Below are 20,487 nucleotides of genomic sequence, written 5' to 3'. Positions count from 1 at the left end.
GTCAACCATCGTGTATTAATGGGAAAGTGTAAAACTTATCTTAATTTCTTATGACTCATATCTTCATGTTTTTCGTTTCAGATACTCTGAAAGATTTAATGTCCAAGCAGTAATCAGGAAGGTGGAAGATTCTTCAAATCTTTCTGGTGAGTAAAACGTAGAAACCAATGTCAAACTGCTCCGAATGCATATTCTTGTTAGTTTTTTCTGAAGTTGTATCCGAATAGCAAAATCATATTCTTATCTGATTCTCTATAAAATTCATTGACATCCATAAAACAATGTTTCGCAATGGATTTCTCCGAAACGCAGGAAGAAGTTCATGATATTAACCAGAAATCTTTTAACTTTTTGTTTAGAACTTCCATTCTTCCTATTTTGTGTTTCAGGAGTTTTTGATATACCTGATGACAGCTTCATGTTATTCAATTATCCGCCGTATTCAAACTTTTTCAGGCGTCTTTCAGACTTCACATGCTATTCTCCTGTTTACATCCGCAGCACCACCCCCGAGAACCTGATATCTACAAAAAAGTAAAACCAATAAAAAAGTGTTTCGCAACTTTTTGTGTCCAACACCGTCGTAGGGCATAACTTGATTACGCCCGTTGCAAAATAACTTGGATATCATGAAAATGCTCAGATAATTGAGATGTTGGCTCCCAAAAATAACATTTTACGTGACTAGAGAAGTGTACTTTGAGATCTTCAATACTACAATGTTGAAATTGGAAAACCGTTTTGATATCGGACATCTTTTGGGGAGTCGAGAATGTAGGAGGGTGAGAACATAACAATGATGAATGGTGAAGCTGTTCCAAAGTTTAGACTCAAGGATTTCTCGTGAAGTTTGATAGCTGAACCACAGTTGACTCATTGTTGTTTTCTTCATAAACAGACGGTCCAATTTTCAGAAGCAATTCAAGAACACCTGTCATTGACGTCGTCTAGACTCGCCTGTTAATTTTTTTGGCTATAAAACACCACTGTAACAAAAAATGTATTCTTGTTTAGAGGTTTCAATTGCCTTCTAACCAGTGGTTCAACTTGAAAAACCAATTTCAACTGTTTTGTTTCTTACATTCATCATTTATAATCTCTAAACAAAACTGAACCCAACCAACTCAATCAATCAAATTTCCACTCTTTGATTTCCTTTTTTTGCAACATAAATCACTATACTCTTATATTTCATCACGAGTTTCTATCAGTCATACACTTCCAATTTACATCTGAAAAGTGAGCATAATCCGCTAGAAAAACCAAATTACCGCCCGTGTGTCAGAGATATTCAATTATTTTCTGGTTGGTTACCAATACCAACAAGACACACCCACTCGGCTCTATAAAAGGATTTGATCACTCTGAAATATTCTCACTATTTCTTATATTCTTCAAGATGTTCATGAAATTCACTGAATCGTCTACAGTGACAACGTCACCAATATCTCCCGGATGGCCAGCTATTCCATCTGGAAGTTACGGAGGGAGTACGGTAGCGCCGAAGTGGTTATCAACTGTTGAATATGCAATGTTCATTGGAGAAATCATTTTGAATGTATTCATCGTTTTTCTCAATGTTTCGGTTTTCGCCGTTCTCTGGAGAGCTACAAAGCCAGAATATAAGGTATGTCCCCATTTAGGATATAATATCTTTGAGAAAGGAAAACTAGGAATCATTTTAATGTTGTTTATTTGTAAATGTTGTTGAGTTGAGAGGTTCAACTCAACGGATTTGTTACTACAGTCTCTAATCGCATTTTTACTGACTGTTCAGATACTCGAATTCACAAACTAGACATTCAAAAACTGAACCGAACTATTCAGGCTTGTTTCTACATCATCATGAGAACTTTCAACTGTTTTGTTGCCGTGAATGCACTGGGAACACTTGCAACAATGATGGATAGAAAGGTGAGGATTACTGTAGAACACAACATTTTGATTGGTACATGCCAAGTGATCTCTAGTGTACCCTCGCTAACAAGTACAACCAAAGTTCTCTTTTCTCATGTTCTGACTTCCAAAAAATCAAATTATTTCTCTCTGTCTCCAGCCGCCATTCATCTATAATTAACTCTATTTGGTTGGTTTCTGGTGGTATACCGTAGTTTTAGTGATGACGTTTTCAAAGAGTTTGGATCACAGAGGAAAACGAGAGAATTTTCAGGCCGAAGATTTCGAAGAATGTTGGTACATAAAACTGATAATGATAGTGAATATGTTCACATGCATCGCCTCTTCTATATGGTTGTTTTATGCCGGATTAAATCGAATGATGGTTCTTGTTTGGCCTCATAAAGTGATCAATGCATTCGGATGTTGGATTGTACGTGGAACACTCACTTGTGCAGCTCTTCTTGCTCTTGTTCTGTCTATTGTTTATCAGAAATTATGCGGAGTCTACACTCGTTATGATGCAGCAACCAATACTGTTCAGATGATGGCAAGTGATATGGCCGAGGTAAGATTGTGCTTTCAAAGTGACTGATGTTCTAAAAAAATCTACTTTTTTCAGCCTCTGACAATCGCTGTCTACGTTTTCCCGTTGTCATCGATTGTGTTTTATGTAGTAGCATACAACAATCTCCGTCAAAAACGTCTTCTGGTTGTCAGTGACAAGACCAAGTCAATTATTGATAAAGCGGAAAGAAAAACTCTGAAAATCGGAATGCTCATTTTGGTTACTTATACGGTAAGTTGAGATACTCATTCCATTAATTTATACCTGTTTTCAGGCTTCCCTCATTGTCCATCTATTCATGGTGTTCGTGGTGACCAATGAAACGTTCAGTGCCCTCTACAATCGTATCGATGAAATCGTCTCCTGTGCTCCACAAGTTGCTCTACCGATGGCTCTGCTCAGTTGTAACAAGAAACTTCTTTTCAATGTAAGACTCGTTAACAGAAGGAAATGTGAAAACATTACTCTCATTTTCAGGCGAAGTCGTCATCATCCGTATCTCAATCTGGAACTGTTCAAGATTTATATACAAAGGAAACGACGACAAACGAGAAGAAGAGCTCAATGAAATCAAAGACTTCCACTGCTTCAAACTTCTAAATTTCTTGAGAGAGAACTGTAAATACTTGTGAATTTTGAATAAACGATCACTGTTGAATACGCATCCGGAGCAAAACTGAGATTCCACGTCATCTCTGAATCCCTCTCCAAACTTCCTCTCCGTTGACTTTTTTCATCTTCCTTGTCGGTTTTCCATCCATCCATCAAACATATTCCATTTCCCTCGAGGCATTTTCTTTTGTCTTGTTCCCTTCCCCTTTCTTTCTCAAAAGAAAAAATGAATTTCAATTTTAGTGAAACAAAAATCAAAAACTATGTACAAGTATATGTCATGACCAACTTGACTTTCCTCTACTGGGATTTGTTTATTTTCAAAATAGACTCGTGAAAAAAACAACAAAATATCTATCTTGTGGGTTGCCGAAATAGTCTAGACCCCTTCAAAATGTATGCGTCAATCTTGTAATTATCCACTCTAGAAATAGAGATGAACGTCTTCAGAGAAGCAGGAGGAAGTCAAGAAGACTTGGAGAAAAAAGAAGGATTTGAATTATTTAGGATAAGAAAATATTGGAAAAAAGAAAAAGAAGAAGCTGAATTCCACCTCATCATTTCTTGGAGAGTAGGAGGAGAACTTCTTTAATAAGATTAATGTCAGTTAGGATAAACGATGACATCTGCTCTTTTTTCAGTTTTTTTCTGACTTCGAGATCAGCCAAAGATCATTTTTGCATACTTTGGACTCTGGTTTCAGAGACGCCATTCATCAATTTTTAAAACTACATGTATAATTTGAACGGTTGCCAAAAGTTCAGTATTCTATTTCGATAAACAAAATAAATTCAAATAACCCAACCAGTAATGGCAGAGTTTCTGAGAAAAGTCTGTTCCATCAATAAGCTTCCGAAGGATAAACCATTTTTTGCATACAATGACTACATAGCACCCAACTTTTTCCCAACTAAATTCAATCAGAAACCGTTATAACCTCTCGCCCTTGGCATTCTTCTGAAGTAGTGTTCGCTATTCTGTTGACGTAAATCAACTGACTCAAAATAAATCTCCTAAACATCAAATTCGAGATAGATGTTTGGTTTGTCATCGTCATCTTCTCTTCAGAAAAAGATAAATCTTATTAAAAGATAATCTTGAATGATCATCAAGTTCATGGGTAGGTGGTATACTTTTTGAGACTGCAGATCTATTAATATAAGACAGGCCAAATTTGAAAATTTTTTTTCGTCGTCTGTTTTTTCACAAATTTTCAACTTTCCTGTGAGTTTTCACAGAAAAAATTGAGTGTTGCGAAATTCCAAGAATTGATGTGGAAATTGAATGAATCTCCCAAAATTGTTAGAAAACGGAAAATTTTTAGAACTTCTGGGAAATTCAACAGGATTTCTACGAAATTACAGTTTTTCCTCAACTGGTTTGTAGAAACTGATTAAGGTCAGCTGTCAATTTGATTTTTTGAAACAGTTTCAAAAATAGTTACGTAAAAATTCGACCAGTTTTTATTGAAAAAGACAAACACAGAAACGTAACAGTTACACTTTTGTGAAAAACAGAAAAAAGTACGTGAAAATTAGAATAATTTTGATTTCACGTGACGAACTCGGGCTTCCCCAAAATCGAAACTGTTACAACTCTGGGAATTATTCACGTATCGTTGTGTATGAGTTTCAGAGAGCTACCTGAAATTAAAAACGAATTGAACGTATTGACACAAAAAAAGAAAACGACAAACCTCATTGTGACTTAGAAGAGCATTTTGTAAGATATCAACATAAGCCAATAACAACGATAGATTGATATAAATAAAATTTTGCTCCAAACACAATATAATATATCTGAAAATCTGAAAGGATTATTCTTGAAACCGTAATCGTTAAGTTACCTTCTAAACACTATTGAGAAGTCCAATTAGCATTAAAAACCCAAGTAGAATTGGGAATTGAAAATTAGATGAAAAATCTGCAAATTTGTGGTTGTTTCTTACCTGGATTCAATAATTTTCTCTGGAATAGGCATATTTCAATGTATAGAGCTATATCTCATGTCACATCAAGCAGCAAATTTACCAGCAGGAAGGAATAAAACAAATCATCAAAACAAATGACGTGTCACTCAAAAAACAAAGGACGTTTTTCAACGTGGCTTGTTATTTAAAATTCTGCCACGTTTATAAAAAAATACATTCTGGAAAGAAAACCACGTTTTGATGATTTGTTTTATTCCTCCTTGATGGCAAATTTGCTGCTAGATGTGATATGAGATATAGCCCTATACATTGAAATATGCCTATTCCAGAGAAAATTATTGAATCCAGGTAAGAAACAACCACAAATTTGCAGATTTTTCATCTAATTTTCAATTCCCAGTTCTATTACTTGGGTTTTTAATGCTAATTGGACTTCTCAATAGTGTTTAGAAGGTAACTTAACGATTACGGTTTCAAGAATAATCCTTTCAGATTTTCAGATATATTATATTGTGTTTGGAGCAAAATTTTATTTATATCAATCTATCGTTGTTATTGGCTTATGTTGATATATTACAAAATGCTCTTCTAAGTCACAATGAGGTTTGTCGTTTTCTTTTTTTGTGTCAATACGTTCAATTCGTTTTTAATTTCAGGTAGCACTCTGAAACTCATACACAACGATACGTGGATAATTCCCAGAGTTGTAACAGTTTCGATTTTGGGGAAGCTCGAGTTCGTCACGTGAAATCAAAATTATTCTAATTTTCACGTACTTTTCTTTTCTGTTTTTCACAAAAGTGTAACTGTTACGTGTTTGTCTTTTCTGTGTTTGTCTTTTTAAAATTCCTTCAATAAAATTTTTTGTGAACATTGTTCCAGTCTTACCAACTTGTCGTTAATCAAATCCTAATAAAGAGAAAGTTTCAAGCATGAGTTAACTTTTTCAGAAAAATTCGACTAGCTGAGAATTCATAAAAATCTGTTAAAAATCACATACTTTTCAAAAATCCGCCAGATTTTAACAATTATGAGTTTCCCATTTTTTGCCAAATACAAAGAGAAAACTGTCGAGGAAAAAAAATTTTCAAATTTGGCCTGTCTTATATCTCATTGGAATTCTTTTTATTGGTACGCAGGGTACTTGGAAACACTGAATACTACTGTCTAATGTATAATTCTTAGAAGATTCAAGTTTCAAGAGATTCGAGCGAATTCTGAAACCCAATTACTTGGAAATGTTTTGTTTTGTTCTCCGTACTCTCAAACGGACAGAAAAATAAAAGTTCGAAAAAATAAACTCGTTTCTTCCAAATTTTCTCGTTTTTCACTTTCGAAATGAAAAAAGAAAAGACACGTCAGAGATCAGACAGAGAGAACGAGTCGGTGATGCGCAAATCCGTGAACCAAAGAACTGAATGAAGAGTTTTTAGGAGCAGAATGGAGTCAAACCTTTTTTTTCCTGTTTGATGCATTGATAGAAGCAAGATTTTGAATCTAGTTCACTCTTTTATCTCTTTTTTTTCGGTTTGAAGAACTCTGCAAACAGTCGAAAAGTGTGGAAATTCATCCTGTTCCCCTTCAATGTTTACACTTGTACAAAACTTCACTCACTTCAAAAAATCGCATTGTTTCTTTATTCTAATTCTAACTTATCATTCGAAATTTTAATTTCTGAAATGGATTATTTCAATCAGTTCAAATAGTCACATCCATCCTTATCAATCATTCCTCATCTGAAATTCCAAAATTTCGAAAAAAAAAGACTCCAAACATTTTGAATATTCTGCAACTCATGCGTGCTGCTAGGTGACTAAAAGACTTTAGTCAGAGTTCAGTCTCTTTGAACTTTCCAAATTTCCGTTCTGATATTAGAGACAACTGAAATCCCTACTTGTTTCCTGACAAAACATAAATCTAGTTATCTTCTTTTTTCACGAAAAAACGAAAGATTTCAATCGATTTCTGGTTTGAAGTTCTGTCGAAACTGAAAAATTTCGAGACTTTGGAAACTGTGAGACTGCAAACTTGTCAGAACTTGTTTCTTTTGATTTCTGAGATAGAAAATTTAATGGAATTTTCAGAGATAGAACTACGTGAGGTTTGGATGAATGTTATCGATAAATGCAATAATTTCAATAAAGTTCTATCTTATGATTTTCGTGTTTTCTGTGTATCAAACTACATCTTCATTATAATTCCAGTTCCAATTTTCAGTTTATTCATTCCCACCCACATGATCTTACGATTCCTTCTCTTAATTTGCCTAGACGTCTTCTTCTATTTAAAGAGAAACTAGAAGAACCTTTGACCTCATTCCTTATTCTTCTGAATTCCTCAATCCTTCTCTCCATTTCTTTTGTTGACATTGTTCGAATTCTGATTCTGAAGCTTCAGATTCTGCAAAAAATGCCATGATTCAGAATTCAGAATAAAAGAAATTTGAAATCTGTTGCACAAGTATCGGGACCTCCGAATAAATCAAATTTGTTGCCTCTTCATCTGCTGGTTGAGAAGACAAGAAGTCAATGTTCATTCTTCTGAAGAGAAAAAGAATCAGAAAACATTTTCCTTTTTTGTTCTTCTTCTTCCATCGAATGCTCTTATAATCTTCTTCTGTGTGTAAACACTAAATAACAAGAAGAATAAGAGAAGCTTTAAGGGAAACGGACCTCTTTTTCTAAAAATAGAAAAATATTTCCCTTTTTGAAATTTTTTACTCAAACTTCACTTCTTCTCTATTGAAATCAAAGTCTACTCCATATGAGACTCTATACATCCGGTTTTATAGAAATTCTGAAATTATGTTATGCTTGGTTTGACAGGATATTCCAGGAAACGAGATACGGAAACATAGTCATAGACAATGTAACTGTTGATTTATATACCAATTGGGTTGATCTATGTATCAGGAAGAAATCTAGAGTTCTCACAGGATCCACGGAATTCATTTGACCTATTCAGTTAGATGAGCAACTGGCGGGAAAGTACTTGCGAGATTTGATCCCAGTCCGGCTCGGATCGTCAGCTCGGACAAAAAACTAGATCGCACTATTTTCAGAATCGGCCCATATAATTGCATGCCACGATAATAAGAATCCATATAAGTCTTTATTTGAATTCCCATGGTCTTAAGTAATTACTCTTTTTATGTACAGTAGCGAGCATAAGTGAGTATACCTCCATACTTTCATAAAAACATAAAAAAAATTGAGCAAAAGTTGGAAACCAAAATTTTTCGAGTGAAAAAAATTCGAAAAAAAAATTTCTCAAAATTATTATTTTTAAATATAAGATTGTTGATAAACATAATACGCATGTTTTCCCGCACTTTTCAACCAATTTGAATCATTTTTCGATAAGTTATGATGATTTAGCCGAGCATACCATTTTGGACTTCTGAAGCTGTAGCACGATGGTCAAGATTCACAGAAGCATTCTAACATTATACTTTGTTTTTATGAACGTTGCTCAACATTTTGGACTCAAAAAATCATAGGGTCCAGTTCAAAAATAAAAAGTTTTTTTTCGGATTTTGAAATCAAGATCAGGAAAAATCAATAATCTTAAAAATCAGCTGATCACCTCAAACAAAAAACTTATGTCGATTTTACTGGATACTTCAGCTATCTTTGAAAAAAAAGTTTATGCAAAACGGACTTGTTTCAGCTGAGATACATATGAAAGTATGGTGGTATACTCACTTATGCTCGCTACTGTAGGTTCTATTCGATCTGCAATCTATCAAAAATTCTCCCAAAAACGACCCCATCCAAATTAGTTTCTTCCTTCCTCTGGAGATGGACCAGATCCACCAACCTAGTCCGTACTTCCCTGACCTGCTCAAAACTCACATGTATTTTGTTTCCTCTCTGATACATCCAGCTGAATAAACACCGTCTTTATATTTTGCAATGTTCATAAACTTTCGAACTTCCTCAGTTTTTCTCTCTCTCCCTTAGTCTCTGATCACTACTTTGAAGAATTCAAGATTTCGTACAACTTACTAAGCTCTAAGCTCGTATTTACTTGTTTATTTCAGTTTTGTATCCACGAAAAACTTTCCCCAAAACACCGATCATCATCACCTTCTCATAATTATTCATTCTTTCACTCGTGATTATTATGTTCTCTGTTTTGTTACAAGAGGAACATTTTTTGGGTCAGAGTAGAATCCTAACATCATCTTTCTTTATAATCCTTTTTATAAAGATGTGTCTCCTGAAGTCGGATTAAGTGTTTCAGTCGGAGTTTCTATTAGGAACACGGGACTTTGATGTCTGAATTATGAACAAGAAGGTTTTCTCTGATAATGGATCTCACAGATTTTGCAATACTGTAAAAATCTTGAAGAAACATTGAGCTTTTGATTAGCAGACTTGATCTCGTTGACTGAAACCACACAAAACCTAAAACAGTCTATTCTTGTTTCGGTCTGAAGATGTCTGTATGTACTTTGATCCAGAAGTTGTTTGATTCCCTGCCATAGGAACGACACCTCTCTGAAACCACGTGTGTTCCTAAAGTGTTTGGGTTTTTAAAATTTCAAAGATTCCATTAGAAATTCAGTTTGAAGTGTTTGAACTCTTTGAAAAAAACAGAAGCTCATGATCAAACCAAGAAACATTTTGGAATAACTGATCTGCTGATTTCGAGTTTTTATGTTTTTGGATCTAGTTTATGTTCTGAAATTTTGATAATTATTTTTATACAAAGTAACGTCTTTTTGCAAACACTTCATGCAAAGTCTGAAAACATAAAGTCTCAATGCGTCCTCCTTTAATCAATTAAATAGTTTTCACCTGTTATTTTGTACTTACCATTCCTATAAAATCTTGAATTCTTCTGGCCTCCTCTTGGCTCATAAAATTCATTGGAGCGCACAAAACCTCGTGTTAAATGTCACGACGTCTTCTTCTTTCTTCATGTCAACGACGTCTTCTGAATTCCTTCTTCTTTCTTATTCCTGCCCGTTATGGAACCAAAAATTCACATCCGGACTTCCTCGATTTTGTTAACAAGGTGCAATTTTCATGTTTTCTTTTTTGCTTTTACTCTTCCCCAGAAACAAATTTTTTGTAGAAGAAAGGAAAAGATAGAAACAAAATGAATCTCTTCTTGGAAGATGTTGAGAAGAATCCATGAATCCCTCGGGAATTCGAAATTCTTCAGAATTCATTCTTTCTGCCATTTCCGTGGGAGGAAACGAAGAGAAAGAAAAAAGAAACAATGACAAATTTAGAAGAAAAGAAAAGTTCAAAATGAAACTAGATACATGTTTGTAAGTTGTGTTTGTAACAGAGTAGTTTCAATAAAATCTGCACTTTTCTTATCCTTTTTGTACATCTCTTTGTTTACCTTTTTTCCTAAATTCCAGACTCTTCAAATCGGCACGTAACTCATTTCTTCCCTACTTCCGATCCATCAGAATTCGTGACGTTTTCTCAATATTCAGCAACTTAAAATGTCTATGTCAAAATTGAGATAAATTTATCAAAAATTGAAAAGAAATCAGTGTGTTTTGAGTGCGTATTCGACTGATTTTTGTTCATTTTTCATATTTTATAATCAAATTTGATTGAATAACACATTCATAGTTGGTGTGCTTATTAGGGAACCGATGTAGTAGATCTTGAGTTTCGAATAAAATGGAGTTGGAAACCAGAGAATTATATTGAACTTAAATCTCATCTTGGCGAATTCAGTGTCATCAATTTTTAATTTGCTTCTTCAACGCATCATACAAGGTTAAATTTGTAAATTCGAGCTTACTTATCAGTGGGCCGGTTTGTAGAATTAGTATTTCATGTGTCCATTTCCGAAACACGAAAGAGTGCTGACTCAAATACTTGAGTTCCTATTAGAATCCTCCTCCGAATGCGTCGTCGCATTCACGTCGTGCCAGAACTGATTTTTCGGAATAACTCACAGAGGATCAAATTGTCATTTATTTTCTTAATGTTCGTTTCGTTTTCATAAAATCTCTGATCTCTTCCATCATTTCTTTCTCTCTCTTTTCGTCCATCTGCTGTCACAATTTCATTGAATCCAAGGTTTTTCGACAAGAAAAACGAGAAAAAAGAACAAGTAAAGCACACAAAAATCATAAAACCAACTGACATCTCACTCACTTTTCTTTTGTTTTCTGATCATTTTCTTCCTATTTTTTTCTGCTTCTCTAATTTTCTAATAATTATTATCCGAAAACAATGGAAATTTCCGGAGAAATGAGGGGAAAATGTTTCTTTTTTCTGGCTTTCCGCTCCAATGAAAATAGGAAATAATGATAAATAAAGCACAGAAAACATACTGACTTTTGATCGTTCCACAACAAAAATAGTCGGAAATTAAGAGGAAAAGAAGAAATGTTATTTCTGGCTTTTCTTGAACTCCAAATGATTGGATAAATGGACAAGTTCACTTTTTGTTTCTAGTTTAGTCATGGTTCTTAATGTTGATCCGATTTCCCAAGTTAGATCTTGGGCTCTTACTTTTGCGTCCGATTGCATTTTTTCAGATCGACGAGATGGAGTCAGATATGCTCCAACCTCGATTTACAGTGAGCGAAACTTCTGTTTCAGAAGCATAACAGCAGTGAAATAAAGTTTTCCAAAGGTCATATAATTTGCGGAATTAAGTTTTTCTTACTAAATTATGTTTCAATGATTTGATTTCAGAGTTCATTTATACGATCTCCTATGAAATTACCGCGACTGATTCCGCTCAAAGTTCCGAAACATTTTTCACCAGAATTTCAAATTGACACATGTTTCATTACTCTCTGAAAAGTGCAATTTTTCTTATATTTTCTCACATGTCTTCTGATAACAAGAACATCTTTTTCTTGCTCTTCGCCGGTTTCTCCTACCCGAAATGCTTCATTTCTGCATTCAACTTGAAAATTCAACTTCATTCATCCATACATTTTTGGTATTAGAACTTTCCATTTTCCATTTTTACACGAATAAAACCACACGTCATTTTCAGATTTTTCTTTTCGTTTTGTCTGTTTTTTCTTCCGATTCTTTCCAAAATTGCTCCGAATTCGCTTCAAATTAGGCGGAAGTTAGTTCCTTTTCACTTTGAGACCTAATATATGCCAATTTGGAAATCTTTTCTTACTGTAAAGTGTGTAACTGTTCATTATCCTGCATGATTCTCTTATTTGTGGGTGTATTCTTTCATCACGACGAAAAAATATTTGTAACCTCATTTTAAGTTGGATATCAGAATCAAAATGTTCTCTGTAAAATGACTCATTCTATTGCATAACAGGGTTCTGAGGTTGATCATGAAGTACATCTAATTTTGAGATAATGAAGTTTAAGATCTGATTTCAAGCATAAATATCTGTCTAGAAGAGTCAGAAATGCAAAAATCGCATATTTCTGCTCTTATCATCACAAATTCTTTCTTTCTAATGACTCTTTTGATAGACCCGTCAATCAACACGATTTCTGTTTCCCAGTCCTTTTAGTTGTTACCTAATTTATTTGAATAAACTTCAGACATACTTAGTTTTCAGCTTCTAGACATCCAAACAATTCCGACTAAAGATTTACGGACTATTTCAGAATAAAAGTTTTTTTTTCGAGGAACGAACTCGGAAAAATTCCCAAATGCATTCGTGTTGATGGGGAAGTGGAAGCTTCTTTTATTTTCTTCGCCAAGTTAAATAAACAAATAAAAAGAATTAGTATTTCTTCCCTTTCGAGAAAAAGTTCAATTTGTTGGCAAACTAATTTTCAGTTTTCAAGACTGAAATTTAGTTGTTTCAGACAGTTTTTAGTGGAAGCTTGTCTGAAATCCAACGTTTGCCAAGTCCGTGATTCTGATTATTGGAAACAATTGAGTATGACCTTAATTGGCGTTTCATGAAAAACTTTTAAATCAAATGCGGTTCAAAATATTCCAGATTGCGAAAAGATTCATGAGATTTCTGATGTTCGAAACGAAACGTTTCTTCAACCCACCAGACATAGTTTATTATTAGTTTCATCTCTTTTCTCATGATCCTCTACTCTTTCCACGTCATCAAAATTTTCAAAATCTTCCAGAGTTTTCTTCGTCAATTAGTTTCAGTAGACCCGTATAATGAGTATTTTTCCCGGAAAACATGTTATTATACCGTTCAAAAGCACGAGTTTTCGTTATATTAAACCCATTATATCCACCCTCCGATTGAAATTACGAAACCAATATTTTTCCACATATAAATTGAAAAAGAACTGCTGCAATATTTCTTTCGCTACCGATTTCTTCTTAAGAATTCTCACGTTTTCGTGGAAAAAATTGGTCTCGAACCTTGTTTTTATTAGTTGAAATGGAATGGATCAACTAAAGATCCACCTGAAAATTCTTATTATTTCGTTGAAATAGCTATGACTTTCTTTTATCGTCTTTAATATCCTCCCTACTATCTCTCTACTGATCCGAAATTGTCGTTAAGCAATTACAGTTCTCAAATAAGTAATCTCCACTTGGTCCAACCCTCTCTAAGTGTAACTGAATTCTGACCAGATCTATGAATGTCTCACTATGAGATATATCATTCATCCCGGTAACTCTATCGTTTTGTTATTTTATTTCATTCTTCTTTCCATTTTTTCTTTCTGTTTTCCCAATTTTTATTACTTCATTCCATCTAATTTTCAATTCATTTCATGGCTCCACTTAAATATATTCTTCTTTTCTTCTTCCGAGTTTCTTCCATTTTCAGATCTGTTTTTTTCATGTTTAGACCAATTTTTAGAACACACGGAAACTTTCCTTTCTCTCCACACGAGAGATCCAGAATAGAAAGTGGGCGGAGCCTAATTGGAAGAAACGAAGAGAAAGCTAATCACGCCCCCAGGAGAAGAGAGAAAAGAAGGAACAAGATTAGTTTTTTGATGTTTTTTGAGAGGAAAACTTAAAACTTTTCTTCTTGTTTTACTTTAGTGTTCCAACTTTCATTTTTTGAGCATTTGAGCCGAATGACGTTTTCTTGGTCAAGTGGAAAAATGCGTTCATAGAAAATCGAGTTCAGCTGAGAATAAGTCAGAATATGCATTCCAGACATGAGTCTTCTACAACCACATATTGACTGACTCAGATGTTTATGATAATTTCTTTTTCTGCTTGCCAGAATTGGTAAAGACTGTAATTACCACTTCGAGTAATCTACTTGCTGATTCTGATAATAGAAACGGCACAAATATTTCTGATTGTGTATCAAAAACAATCAGTTTTCATATGAGCAAGCAATGTCTGTAGCCAAAAACAATACAAATCAACAGGATATTTATCTGATCAAATTTCCAGTTTCTTTTGTGTTTAACCTGGTACTCATTCCCTTTCCTCCATATATTCAGTTCTTTTCACTTAACTTTAACGGAGTTCCGTGTTTTGATCATTATCTTTAACGATCAACACGTAACGGGGAACCCTCCCGTTTTTTTTCGACTGAAAATTCTCATTTTTCAGCCAAATAAATTCCCATTCCCTATGAAAAGGTCAGGCTCTGTCATCAATTTATTCCGTAATTCTGACCAGAAACCATCGTGTTAAAGATTGATTTATTTGGTGGTGTTGTTTTTCGATGATGCTCTTTTTTGGGTGTTTTTGTTTGGAATTATAATTAGAATGTCAGGAAGAAGAAGGGGTTTCTTGGAAGACAAATAGGACATGGTGAGATAGTACTTGATCTAAGAACCAGACATAGGGACATCCCGTTATCAAGATCTCGATACACTGATATGATCGAAGTTTTCAGACTTTAAAAACAAAGCGGGATGTCCTTTGACGTTCTGTTTTTGTTATACCTTGAATTCAGTAGTGCATCTAAAATTAAGTTCATCAAAATAAGGAAATCGGGGACACTGAGAGTCGGAAATAATATTTTTTGTTATTTCAGTGTAATCCAAATTCCTCAATCAAAGGACTAAAGACACATTTTTTTACGTGAGAAAACTAAACAGATTGTTTGAGATGATACAGATTTTAGAGGAAGCTGATGAAGTGGAAATTCTATTATTTGACTTTTAGTTTCCAACTAATTTCGTGGAGGTCTCTCTTTGATTATTTACGCCTTGCGTCAATATTCTGGAAAATCATATTTCATTGAATTGGTTCGTGATCTATTGTTCTGTTGGCTTGATTGAAATATCTGATTGGTGATAGCTGAAAATATGATTTTAATAAACAACAACAGCTTCTATATCTTGTCGGTAACAATGCTGATTGTAAGGCGACCATATCTCACTGATCTATAAAATAATTTTCCGATGATATATTGGTGTACTCTCATGTTCTTAAGAGTTCTCTTGTCTATAATTCATCTGAAACTCCTTCCACTCCTTTGAATCATTAATCAGTTGTTCTAGTATTCCAGACATGAAACATTACAGCAAATTGTAATTTATTTCCCCAATTAATTACTCTCCTCTAATCTCTTTTTTCTCATCACAATTCCTGCGTCATTCTCTTTTTTCGTGTTTCTTCTCCTCTCCAGAATTCAAAAATATTTTCTTCGCCTGTTGACCTCAATAAGATTTCCTCGTTTCGTTTTTTTCACATCACTGTAGTCTAATCCTAAAACTGAGAATTCTTCACGAGTTGAAATATTTGCGAAAGTTCCTCAAGACAAAAGAAGACGACTCTTCTCTGTTTTCTTGGGGGCGTTTTTGTGTTGTGCTCTTAGAAGAAGAAACATTTTCAAGAGTTTCAAGATGAGGTCTTTGTGTTTTGTTTATCTCCTTTGTCTTCTTTCAAGTGGTCTCTAAATTAGAAGAAGTTCTTGATTTTTTGGATTTTTCACGATTTATCTGAACGTCATTTGAAGAATTCACAAGATCAAGACTCTGTGAATCTCTGAATTCGTTGAAATTTGCTTCTGAATATCTTCTCTTTTCCTGCAAAAAACTTTTTCTTCTCTTTCTGGAACACTCTGGAATCGTACTTGGCACTGATTCGTTTGCTTTTCTATTTTTCTTTAAAGACAAACAGCCTCGGGCTCTAATTCATTTTTTCCATCTCCCCCACTTCTACACTTCGTATTCCAAACAGATGTGGGACATGGAATATTTCAAAAAGAGGATAAAAAATGGAAACAAAAAAAGCGAGCGAGAGAGCAAAAAATGAATCGAGACTCCGCCCATATTTCTCTGAAAAGGAAGAAAAGAGAAGGGGTGAGATGTGATACTTGATCCAATTACATATCACAATTCAAACAAGAACTAAGAAAAGGAGTGAGACTCAGAAGTAGATGATCTATTTACTTTTTATTTGCCCCCGCTTCTCAGTCCAAGAGTAGTGGCACAGCACCTTCTACTCACATATTCCATATTTAGAATCAAAAAATAATTGTTTTATCCGATGGACACATGTTTTTTCGTAGCCAAAAACACATAGGTTCGAACTTTTTTATTTCGTTAAATTATAATTACTAATTGATTCCCTTTTTAATTTGATAATGATCTGAACTTTCCTTTTGTTTGTGTTTTGCTCTTTACTTTTTCTCACTATTTCCGAACGAACAATTATCGAAAACGAAAGAAAGAGAAAGTAAATGTCACAATTATGTTTTTACGTAAGGTTCAAAAATAGGACTCTTGGAAATAGTTTTACTTCACTTTTATTCAGAAATTATCTTTTCGTTGAAGTGATTACGATGAGATATAACTTTGACTATTAATTGAGAACTCGTCGGTTTTGTTCATTTGAAATTATATAAAAATCTCTGAATAATATGTTGAAACAGGCTGCAAATCTGTAATCTCATCTAGTCTATTCCATTACGGTACCTTCAATTCATTCACGACAAAATAAATATTTTTCGAAAATCCAAACTACAAACTTTTTGATATGAATCTTGAGTTCTTGAGGTGCATTTTTTCTTCATTTCATGTGATTTCGAGGTCATTTTCCATCATTTTGATTTATTCGAATTTCCGTTTTCTTCAGTTTTCTCAAAAAAGTTTTCCGCTTTCCGTTCAGTTCCACCCACTTCACTTTCCAAATGATATCAGGTGATTTATGGATTATTTCGTGATTTCCTCTCTTCTATTCTTTCAATTTCACTTTTGCATTTTACCAAGAATTACAAAACTCTTCTCTAATTTCTTCTATTTTCAGATCCACAAAAATGCGAGAATGTTCAATTATAATCAGTCCATACACAGTTATGATTTCAGCTGTTTTCCTGTTATGTCTCATTCTTTCTCTCCTTGGAAATGCAATCGGTAAGTCATGTTTTTTCCAGAAGTTAATCAATTTTTGATTTTTCTTTTATTTAAAAATGTACAATATCTCGTCATTCTGAAATTCGAACCTTTCTTCATTTTCCTTCATTTTTTCTCCGTTTTGCGACACTGCAAAAACGAGAAGAAACTGGAGAAAAATAGACTAAAGAATGCTGAAAACGTGTGTTTTGGACTTGTTTGTCATTTAGATTGAGACCCCCTTTTGGTATGACACCCCCGGGAAAAAACATGATTTTAAGAAGTGAAAATATTTGAATTTTGACAAGCTCGTTTGGGAAAAGCCTACATCATTTTTCAAAACTGAAAGAGCGAGGAAGCTGGAAAACTTAAATTTTCGAGATAATATAAACTCTATTCTGAAAATGTTCTGTAGTGAGTTGACTTCGTTCCAATAGTATTGTTTGTTGACCTTCCACACCTATTCAAGAATTTGAGACACTTTGGTGACTAAAACGGGAAAAAAGAGTTCTCAAATATTCTATGAGTTCTAGAATTGAATTTCAATAGGTGAACAGAGATCAAGTATGTCTATGTCACTGGAGTGTAGTGACGATGTTCATGGACAAAAGAGGGGAAAGTAGATCATAATTTGAAGATTTATGCATGTCTGGCGTGCCTTCAACGCGTTCAGGTTGTCTTCTTATAATTAGTACTGTAATTGCGGACGGTTCCAGTTGAGAACGATCCTTCGTGATGTCTAAACATTCGATATTTTTCAGTAATCCTCACAATCCTTGGAAAATCGCATCGATCCCGAAGCATCACCAATTTTTATCTTCTAAACTTGGCATTTGCCGATCTGCTTCGAAGTATAATCTGTATTCCAAGTACTCTTCTTGGAGAACTGACACACTGTTGGCTCCTCGGAGCTGCCATGTGTAAAATTGTTGCATTTTTACAACGTAAGTGGAGTAATTTCAGAAAAAAAAATGAGGAAGTGATGGGAGAATGAGTTGAAAAGATTAAGAGATGAAGAGGGAGAAATTGAGTACATCAATCAAAAATGACGGAAAAGGGAATTGGAAGTAGGATGAAGGGAAAAGGAATTAAAAAAAGAAAAATGGAGTTTCAGAGAAATGGAACATACTCGTTTTTTGTATTCTTTGACCTCAGAAATAGTGAAGATAGGGAAAATAAATGTGTGAAGTGAGCGTTCTTTAAAATAAATAATTTATGTGGAAGAAATAAAATTGAATTTACTCGATTTAAGTCCGAGTGGGGGCTGAAAACTATTTATTTATTTATTTATTTATTTAAACTATTCGAAACAATTGTAATTAACTTACCGCTCCGTCCATCTCTTTTCTAAAATCTATGTGTATTGATTGATATTGGGAAGACATGATGTTCTAGAAAAGTCAACAAAGTGATTGTTTTCAGCTGTAGGAGTATGTGCATCTGCTTACACTCTGGCAGTCATTGCTATCGAAAGATATTACGCAATATGTCGACCATTGGAGTCAAGGAAATGGCAGACAAAGGTTGGCTTTCAAATCATAAACTCCAAAATACCTGATTGTTTCCAGAAACGTGCTCTCATCACCATCTCCTTGGTTTGGTGTTTTTCGTTCTCTGCTAACCTTACCAGTCTCTTTCTCTACGATGCCGTTCCAATCGGTTCAAAATTCACATGTGATTCCACGAGAGGACCTCTCGTGGACTTTATATATCAACTATATTTGACTTTTGTAAGTTTTCTATCTCTATCAGACTGCTTGAACAATTGAATTCCAGACTCTCTTATTCGTTCCATTGGCTTTGATGGTTGGACTTTATGGTAACGTGATAATTACATTGAACACTGCAATCAATAGTGATCATCCGACAGTTGAGCAACAAATGATCGAGAAAAGTAAATAGTTTTGATCATCTTCTAAAATTACTATACAAATTCCAGCTCTTCCATCTCGGGCGTCCTTCTCCGACTGGTTCGTGAGTGCAGTCCAAAGAGTTCCAAGCATGAAAGTCGTCTCTAAAACCGTGAGTTTTCTGTCTTCTGGCATGAACTAATTCTCATTGACTATTTCAGTTTCAATTCAAAGAGAAGAATTCTCTATCAATCCCCCAAACAACTGGTCTCTCTGCTCGCCCCAGTCGATCATCGTTTTCTTCATTTTTCTCAACGCCACGTGGATCTTTTGATGCAACAATGCTGCTAAGAAGTACTAATCAAGTAGGACGACTGAGTAAACTGGATTCATCAAACAATACTTTTTCAGGAAAAGATTCTGATAGCCAAGAAGAAAGTGACACGAATGTTGATAACTCTTGTCATTGTTTTTGCCTTTTGTTGGGTTCCTTCATACATGTATTGGCTTCTTTTACGGATGGCTGATTTGGCGGTAAGTGATATTATGATCTGAAAATAAATTTGAATCTCAAATATATTTTCTAATATTTTATTTGTTTTCAGGCAACATCTCTCTGGAATCCGGGACTTAACTCTTCTCTAACTATTCTCACTTATGTCAGTTCATTGGCTAATCCGATTACTTATTGCTTCATGAACAAATCATTCCGATCATCTGTTCTTGCTTATTGCCGTCCGAAGCCTAAACGTCCACTGGTAAGAACTTGGGCAGCAAGTATAGGCAGACTAAACTCAAATTTATCTCTCCAATGTTTATGTTCATTTACTTTCAGACTCGCTGTTCTGCTATGCCAACCCGCAAATCGCCGTCAAAAGAATCTCCGACTCATGCTATTCCAATGATAAAAATTGATCTTGTACTGGATAGCAGTGTTCATATTTAATACCATTTTCTTTCTCTTTTCGTTGTAATTTTCTGATCTCTCTACAAGTAGGATAAGATACTCATACGCGCCAATTCTAGTCATTTCTCCGGGTTTTTCAAAACTTTGAATGCCAAAAAACTAAAGATAAATGAATATATTTGATCTCTGAAGTTTCTTTCGTTTTATTTTTCAGAAAAAAAATCAAAGCCAGGACTTCATCGAAGTGGGTGTTCCGACGTTAAAGGGCCGGTGAGCCCCGTCAGGCTTAGAGTGCGAGAACAGAACAGAGAAATAGAGTCAACACATTTATTACACTAACAAATCTTACTAACCATCGGTGATAACTTTAGTCTTCTTGACATCTTTCGCCTCATCAACCTCCATCGGGGTGGTTCCAGAAGACGACGTAGACTTCGGAGCCGGAGCGGAAGCAGACGCGGTGGTAGAAGCGGTGGAGACCATTGAACGTAACGGCAGTTGCTGTCGAGAGATTCTGAGCAGAG

The 20,487-nt window shown here is 34.6% G+C and overlaps 2 protein-coding genes across 2 annotated transcripts; both read left to right on the top strand.

The window, feature by feature from the left end:
* Window positions 1-1,399: 1,399 nt before the first annotated feature.
* On the top strand, window positions 1,400-3,064 carry GCK72_001822 (uncharacterized protein; the record flags this gene model as incomplete). Its single annotated transcript, XM_003114961.2, has 6 exons — window positions 1,400-1,627; window positions 1,828-1,914; window positions 2,171-2,464; window positions 2,519-2,695; window positions 2,739-2,891; window positions 2,942-3,064. The coding sequence occupies 6 exons, from the start codon at window positions 1,400-1,402 to the stop codon at window positions 3,062-3,064; spliced, it is 1,062 nt and encodes a 353-aa protein (XP_003115009.2).
* A 14,066-nt stretch (window positions 3,065-17,130) lies between these two features.
* Window positions 17,131-20,002, top strand: GCK72_001821 (uncharacterized protein; the record flags this gene model as incomplete). The annotated part of the gene is made up of 10 exons (XM_003114844.2): window positions 17,131-17,227; window positions 17,968-18,150; window positions 18,629-18,729; window positions 18,775-18,936; window positions 18,983-19,100; window positions 19,146-19,228; window positions 19,278-19,421; window positions 19,468-19,590; window positions 19,662-19,814; window positions 19,892-20,002. 10 exons carry the CDS (start codon window positions 17,131-17,133, stop codon window positions 20,000-20,002), a joined length of 1,275 nt encoding a protein of 424 aa, XP_003114892.2.
* Window positions 20,003-20,487: the final 485 nt, after the last annotated feature.

The sequence above is a fragment of the Caenorhabditis remanei genome, chromosome I (genome assembly GCF_010183535.1).
Source record: "Caenorhabditis remanei strain PX506 chromosome I, whole genome shotgun sequence".
NCBI lineage: Eukaryota > Metazoa > Nematoda > Chromadorea > Rhabditida > Rhabditidae > Caenorhabditis > Caenorhabditis remanei.
The sequence above is the reverse complement of the archived record's forward strand: the minus strand, read 5'-3'. Positions and strand labels throughout refer to the sequence as shown.